The sequence below is a fragment of the Pseudorca crassidens genome, chromosome 2, assembly GCF_039906515.1.
Source record: "Pseudorca crassidens isolate mPseCra1 chromosome 2, mPseCra1.hap1, whole genome shotgun sequence".
Lineage (NCBI taxonomy): Eukaryota > Metazoa > Chordata > Mammalia > Artiodactyla > Delphinidae > Pseudorca > Pseudorca crassidens.
In genome coordinates this window covers 111,955,599-111,963,302 of record NC_090297.1, presented here as the reverse complement: position 1 = coordinate 111,963,302, position 7,704 = coordinate 111,955,599, and the positions used below count along the sequence as shown (strand labels likewise).

Here is a 7,704-nt window from a genome sequence, read left to right as displayed (position 1 = left end):
CACGGGGTATTCTCGTGGTTCCTGGACTCTGACCCCTGGTGCACAGGGCTTCCAGTGACAAGGGAGACACTGGTGACACTTTAACCAGAATGCAGAACTGATTCCCAGCCCAGCTGGGCCTCAAGCCTCTGACAGCCTGACAGCGTGGATCAGACCCCCAGAGATAGACAGGCGTGCAGTGGCATGGAGGGTGCGGCTGGCAGTGGGGCTCCTCTTCCTCTGGGCTGGGCTGGGTCAAGCTACTGGGACCTCAGGACCTGGAGTAGCACTGAAGGGGCTGAGGAAACTCAGAGGAGGGGGTGGGAGGCCAGCCACTTGCCCAGCGTTGTAAGGAAGAATGCAGGGACCTTAGGAGAGGGAACTGGGTGATTCTCGGCCTGGAAATGAGGGGCCACTGTGAACTAGATATCAAGGGGTTGCTGAGGCTGAGAGAAGTCAGCAGCTAAAGGGCAAGAAGTTGGGGGTTGTGAGGGATCAAATAGCTGGGTGATCAAGAACTTGAGCCTGGAGTTAGTCAGACCTGGATGCGAATCCCATCTCTGTTAGTTAGAACTGTACGACCTTGGGCAATTTATTTAACCTTTCTCGGCCTCTGTTTCCTTACCTATAAAATGGGGATAATTACAGAGCATTTAACAGTACCTGCTTCCTAGCACCCTTGAGACTAAACAAGATAATGTATGCATAATGCCCAGCTCATAAGAAGACTCAACAAAAACTGGAGAACTGAGGGCAGGAATAGAGACTGTGCTGAGATGAAAGGATGGGGAGGAGAAGCAGGTGCCCACGTAGCCCCCCTTCTACTGCAGGACCAGCGGGGTACCTGCGGCGGGCTAGCGTGGCCCAGCTGACCCAGGAGCTGGGCACTTCCTTCTTCCAGCAGCAGCAGCTGCCAGCTGCCATGGCAGACACCTTCCTGGAACACCTCTGCTTGCTGGACATCGACTCCGAGCCTGTGGCCGCTCGTAGTACCAGCATCATTGCCACCATTGGTAAGCGCCCTCTATCTGCTCCTGCAGCATCCCAGGGCCTCTTGGGTGTTTCTCAAGGTGCTTCCTCATCTTTTGTGTCCTCTGAGACTTCTCCCTGTTTGACTGAGGTCATTCATTCAACAAATATTTGTTGAGCGCTTGGTAGACAAGCTTCTGGGTCCTGGGAGTAGATCAGTGAAACGAAATAAACAGACAAAGATCCCTACCCTTGCGGAGCTGACAATCTAGCTGGGTGGGACAATAATTAATAAACATAATAAATTATTTTTAAAAATAAGGGAATTCTTTAGTATGTTAGAAACTGATAAGTACTATGGAAAACAAAAAAAAAAAGAAAAGAAAAATCAAGGATGGTAAGGGGCATCAGGATGCAAGGGCAGGAGGGAGGTTGCAGTCCTAATAGAGAGTCAGGGTAGCCATTGTTGAGAAAATTAGACCTGAGCAAAGACTTGAGGGAGATGAGAAAATGAGCCATGCAGATGTCTGGGGGAAGAGATTTCTAAGCAAAGGGAAGAGTCAACGCCAAGGCCCTAAGTCAAGGAGGCTGGAAACGGTCAAGGGGAAGAGTAACAGAAATGAAGAGGTTGGGGGAAAGGGAAGGTCATGTAGGGCTTTTCAGGCCATTTTCAGAATCTAAGTTGAGTTTTCCTCCAAGTATGATGGGAAACTACTGCAGAGTTTTGAGCAGGGGAATGACATGCCCTTACTTATGTCTTAACAGAACCACCCTGGCTGCAATATTTGAAAATAGATTGGGGGTGGGGGCGAGGGCAGAAGCTGCTGCTACAGTATTTCTGGTTTAGAACAGGTGGTGGCAGAGGAGCTGGTGAGAAGTGATCAGATTCTGAATGTATTTTGAAGGTAGAGCCAACAGAATATGATGGATTGGATATGGGGTGGGGGTGAGGGTGAGAAAGGAGTCAAAGATTACTCCCAGGTTTTTGACGTGAGGGACTAGAAGACTGCATTATCAACTGAGCAGGAAAGGCTGTGGTGGAAAGGTTTAGGGGGGAGGAGATCAGTTCAGTTTGAGAAGCATATTAGACATGCAAGTGTGGTACAGAGTAGGCAATCAGATACACAACTCTGGGTTTGGGAAAGGAGTCTGAACTGGAGACATAAATTTGGGAGCTGTCGGCATATTGATGGTATTTAAAGCCATGAGACTAGTTGAGACCACCAAGGAAGTGAAGGTAAAAGGAGCATCTAATGTTAAGGGGGGTAAAGAGCAAGAGAGGCTGAGAAGGAGCAGCCAGTGAGGTAGGAGTAAACCAAGAGAGGGTGGTGTCCTGGAGGCCAAGAGAAGAAGGGACATCAAGGATGTGTGTCAAATGCTGCTGATGGACCAGCTAAGATGAGGACTGAGAACTGACCATTAGATTTAGTAGCAACACAGAGGTTTTTGGTGACCTTAACAAGAAGAGATGTAGTGGACAGTGGGCATAAGGAGAACAGGGGGAGGGGAATTGGAGGCAGCAAGTACAGAGATAACTCTTGCGGTGAATTTTGCTGCGAAGGTGAGCAAAGGAATAGGGCTGTAGCTAGAGGGGGAACGGGGGTTAGGAGTTTTTTTTTTTTTTTTTTGGATGAAAAATAACAGCAAGTTTACATGTTGATGGGAATGACCTAACAAAAAAGGGAAACTGATGACACAGAGGATTGGGGAATGGCTGAATCCGTTTTTGAGCAGGTGAGAAGGAGACCCAGTGCACAAGTGGAAGAACTGGCTTTAGGGAGGGACTGGAGAGGTTGGTCAACTGGGTCTCAGTTACACAGCCGTCCTATCAGCAGAGCAGGGATGGGATAGAACTCGACTCTCCTCAGTCCAATATGAGGCCTCTCAGCTCTAAAGCCTGGTACCCCAAATACCCTCACCTGGCACCCACCCCCTTCTCCTACACTGGGGTTACCCCCACACCGCAACACTTAACATCACTGCCAACACAGTTACCTCAGGCCTGGCTGAGCCCACCTTTCTAGGGCCTCACAGTGCAAGGAGGCTTGTGTTAGCTGGAGAGGGGAAGGGAGTTTCTGACCTGCGAGCAGGGGCGGCGTCAGGGAACAAAGGTCAGGTAACAGTACTTCTGTGGCCTGGGGCAGCTCTGAGGGTGGTGATGGGTTCACCTGTCTCTCAGGTTTGGGGAGAAAGTTGTCTGAGTGGAATCTCTGGTTCCAGGGCCGGCATCTCGCTCCGTGGAGCGCCTCAAGGAGATGATCAGGGCCGGGATGAACATTGCGAGACTCAACTTCTCCCACGGCTCCCATGAGGTTCAGGGCGGGGCCGCGGGGAGGCGGGCGGGGCTAGAGGATGCCCCAGGGTCCCGGCCACCTTCCCCTGAAATCCTCCCTCTGTTCCCATCCCCAGTACCATGCTGAATCCATCGCCAACGTCCGGGAGGCGGTGGAGAGCATTGCGACTTCCCCGCTCAGCTACCGACCCGTGGCCATCGCTCTGGACACCAAGGGACCGGAGATACGCACTGGGATCCTGCAGGGGGTGAGAGGCGACCTGCGACCAGCCCTGTCTTGGGGACCGGGAAGGGGGCCGTGCGCTGCGGAGGCAGTTGCCCGTAGGGCGGAGCATGGGGAGGGGCCGGCCCCCACCGAGGCAGGCAGAACTCAGTCCTCCTCTGGCCTCGCCCCTAGGGCCCTGAGTCGGAAGTGGAGCTAGTGAAGGGCTCCCAGGTGCTAGTGACTGTGGACCCTGCGTTCCGGACGCGGGGCGACGCGAACACCGTGTGGGTGGACTACGCCAATATTGTCCAGGTCGTGCCGGTGGGGGGCCGCATCTACATTGACGACGGGCTCATCTCCCTAGAGGTCACGAAAATCGGTGCGGACGCGCCTCCCGCCCTGGCCCTACGCAATGCGCGCACTCTCTTCCTTTTGGCTCCCGCATTCGCCCTTCACACCCACTACACCTCCCCCTGGCCACCCGTCCTGCGAGCCCTCGGCATCCAGACTCCTGGGCTCACCCTGGGTTGGGGCTGGACTGGCGGGTTAGTAGTTTCTTCCACAGAAGTCCGCCCTGTGCCTATTCGGTGCAGAGCCCAGGCCGAGGACCAAGAGATGAATACGACATGGTTCCGCTCTCTTGGGGGTCCAATCCTCGTGTTCCCGCTGCCCTGACTAAGCCCCCGGCCTCACCCCTGACCTTAGCTGACTCTTTCCATGCCTGTAGGTCCAGAGGGGCTGGAGACCCACGTGGAGAACGGCGGTGTCCTGGGCAGCCGGAAGGGCGTGAACTTGCCGGGGGTCCAGGTGGACCTGCCCGGACTGTCCGAGCAAGATGTCCAGGACCTGCGCTTCGGGGTGGAGCATGGCGTGGACATCGTCTTTGCCTCCTTTGTGCGGAGAGCCAGCGACGTTGCTGCCGTCCGGGCTGCTCTGGGGCCGGAAGGACAGGGCATCAAGATCATTAGCAAAATCGAGAACCACGAAGGCGTGAAGAAGTGAGCCTTGGTCTTTGTTCCCATCAGGCCCTACCCATCCCCATTGCCCCTCCCCTTCTCCTGCCTGCCTGTCCCTGGCATCTCCTGGCTCTTCCCCAGCCCTGACTCCCCCAACCGCCCAGGTTTGATGAAATCCTGGAGGTGAGCGACGGCATTATGGTGGCACGGGGTGACCTGGGCATTGAGATCCCAGCCGAGAAGGTTTTCCTGGCTCAGAAGATGATGATTGGCCGTTGCAACTTGGCGGGAAAGCCCGTTGTCTGTGCTACACAGGTCTGGAATGAGCCCTGGGGGCAGGGCCCTCTGTGGGTCTGGGGACACCTGAAGGTGAATACCCACACCTTAGCTCTTTAGCACGTTTTGCTGTCCAGTGTTTGACCCTCAAACAACGAAGCTAGGAAGAGATACTGGGACCCCCATTTTCAGATGAGGAAACAGAATAGCCAGGATCACATAGTCTGTGAGTGTGACACTGGCTTTAGGGGCCCTCAGAGAGTGTGGGAGTCCGAGAAGTACTTCAGGGCAGGGTCCCCAGTCAGAGTATGACAAGTACAGCTCTGACATCCAGATGTCCCCCAGATGCTGGAAAGCATGATCACTAAGCCCCGGCCAACCCGGGCAGAGACGAGTGACGTGGCCAACGCCGTGCTGGATGGGGCAGACTGCATCATGCTGTCGGGGGAGACTGCCAAAGGCAACTTTCCTGTGGAGGCTGTAAAGATGCAGCATGCGGTAGGAGCTCAGAATGCAAGGCAAACGGGCTGGAAAACCACATCCCTTCCAGGTCCCAATAGCCTTGCCCAGCCTTACCCCCTGGTGCCCACAGATTGCCCGGGAGGCAGAGGCTGCTGTGTACCACCGGCAGCTCTTTGAGGAGCTGCGCCGGGCGGCACCACTGAGCCGGGATCCCACCGAGGTCACCGCTATTGGCGCTGTGGAGGCTGCCTTCAAGTGCTGTGCTGCTGCCATCATCGTGCTGACCACAACTGGCCGGTGAGGGGGACACTGGGAACGCCAAGACAGGGCTTTGGGCCAAGGGCAGGCTGGGATGGGCCCCAGGCTTGGGTTTTGTCTCATCATCAGAGGAGAGGCAGCTATGGGAGCTGGAGGCCTAGAGAGGCAGATCTTGAAGCACACCAGGAATTGTACCTGCGAACCCCAGGGGTTTGGAAGGGTAAGGTGGCATCACTGGATGCGTTGGCTTGCAGGCCATTTAGGCTCCTAGGGCTCAGAGGCAGGTCCTCTGCATTCAGCCCACAAAGCCTTACAATGCTGGGGTGTTGCAGAAGGGCCCAGAAGGTCTGAGTTCAAGTCTTTGCCTGTGATACCTTGGGTAAGTCACCCAGGCTCTGTGAGCCTCCTCCATTTTTTCATGGGGTTGTGAGGATTAACAAGAGACATTTGTAAGTTAAGTACTATATAAAGGTGCATTCCCAGAAGGGTTTTCTGTTTTTCAAAGCAGTTTCTCCTTATCTCATTTGATATTTTTTAAAATCATCTCATATCCTCCTTGTGTGGTAAGAAAGGCGGGTATTCTTATACCCACTTTACAGGTGAGAAAACTAAGGCCCAGCAAAATATGATGACTTACCTAGGGTCACACTGCTTATTGCTGGCACCTGGAACCAGAACCCAACACTCTTTCACTCTTCTGGGCTGACCTTGTCTGCCTCCTTCAGCTCAGCCCAGCTTCTGTCTCGGTACCGACCTCGGGCAGCAGTCATTGCTGTCACCCGCTCTGCCCAGGCTGCCCGCCAGGCCCACCTGTGCCGAGGAGTCTTCCCTGTGCTCTACCGTGAACCTCCAGAGGCCATCTGGGCAGACGATGTGGATCGCCGAGTCCAATTTGGCATTGAAAGTGGTGAGCCACCTAAACTCCTTCCCCATCCACCCCTGGATTTGTATCATGAGTCCTCCAAACCCACGCCCCACACCCACCCAAAAGGGCCTCGCCTGTCTCCTCTGGTCCCAGATTTTCTCTGTGAGATTCACTAAGACTGAGATATTTGGGCTTCCAGGGGTGGGGGGAACGTGCTGAGGGAGGAGGGCAGAGGGAGAGAGGTCAGGGGTCAGGGCCATCCCTAAGAAGTCGGCTCAGCTGCTGCCTGCACCAGATGGCTAGAGCCAGGCCTGACCCAAGGAGCAAGAGGTGAAAAGAGAAAGGGGAACCCAGTCCCCTGCAGCTGCAACTAAAATCTAATTGACAATTGGCTATGCTCATACCCCACCTCTTCCTATCAGCATAGCAATACAGGTAGACAGACTTGCTACTTAGCAACATGCCACCCCACGGGCATATGTGCAGCTCTGATATACTACAGTGGTCACATTCCTGCGGTGCCACCTGTGGGACACACTGTACAGTTTGCCTCAGGCCCCTCATTACCTACCTAGTGGGCTTGAAGAGGCGAATGATGGTAGCTCGTTCTCATTACAGGGCTGGCCTGGGTTCCTCAATGGCTAATTAGCATCTTCTCCCCTTCCTCCTCCCAGGAAAGCTCCGTGGCTTCCTCCGTTTTGGGGACCTGGTGATTGTGGTGACAGGCTGGCGACCGGGCTCCGGCTATACCAACATTATGCGGGTGCTGAGTGTAACCTGAGGTGCCCCTCCTCCTCTGACCGAGCCAGCTCTGGACCCGTCCCTCCTTTCTGCTCCCTCCTACTGCCCCACCTCTAAGTCTTCTCTACTCCCAATCCTCCCTACCCTAGGCCACATCTGCCATCCAGGGTGCCCCCTCCCCCTCTCCATTTCGCACAGGCCTTGAAAGTCTGTATCCAATTAAGCCCTGGCCATCCAACAGCACCAATGGTACATTCCCTGCATCTGATACTCTTAACTGGTCCCTAAAATACTCTGAGCCTTTAATCCAGTTTAACTGATTAATTCTATTCCCCTAGTCTTCCCGTACCTGGGGGCAGAGGTGAGGGGAACAGGACAATCATGTCCACAGTCTGCACAAAATCTCTATTTAAAAAATATTTCACATCCATGCAGTTTTACATTCTCTTATGTGGCCCTCATGATAATCTGGGCGTCCCCCGAGGAGAGTGCCACCTCTTTCTTCATTGTCACTGTCAGTGATATCAAAGCACCACCCTTTTGGGGAAGCTAGGGTAGATGGAAGGCGGGGAGCCCCGAGAGCCAGGCAGGCTCATCCCGTCACTGTCTCTACCACCTCTAGGCTTGCAGGCCGCTCCCTAGCTGCTCTCATACCCACCTCATGCCTTGCTGGGTCAGGTGTCCTGCTACCTCCTCCTGT

The 7,704-nt window shown here is 54.5% G+C and overlaps 1 protein-coding gene across 1 annotated transcript; it reads left to right on the top strand.

The window, feature by feature from the left end:
- Positions 1-814: 814 nt before the first annotated feature.
- PKLR (pyruvate kinase L/R) lies at positions 815-7,639 on the top strand. Its single transcript, XM_067728078.1, has 10 exons — positions 815-992; positions 3,169-3,260; positions 3,358-3,489; positions 3,639-3,825; positions 4,174-4,444; positions 4,567-4,717; positions 5,024-5,176; positions 5,271-5,437; positions 6,124-6,305; positions 6,938-7,639. Exons 1-10 carry the CDS (start codon positions 902-904, stop codon positions 7,042-7,044), a joined length of 1,533 nt encoding a protein of 510 aa, XP_067584179.1. The 5' UTR covers positions 815-901; the 3' UTR covers positions 7,045-7,639.
- Positions 7,640-7,704: the final 65 nt, after the last annotated feature.

Bases quoted from the DNA above. Each gene is read 5' to 3' on its own strand.
- PKLR (XM_067728078.1), top strand. From the start codon at position 902: ATGGCAGACACCTTCCTGGAACACCTCTGCTTGCTGGACATCGACTCC. The intron at 4,445-4,566 runs GTGAGCCTTGGT...CCAACCGCCCAG, and splicing joins AACCACGAAGGCGTGAAGAA to GTTTGATGAAATCCTGGAGG. The intron at 5,177-5,270 runs GTAGGAGCTCAG...TGGTGCCCACAG, and splicing joins CTGTAAAGATGCAGCATGCG to ATTGCCCGGGAGGCAGAGGC.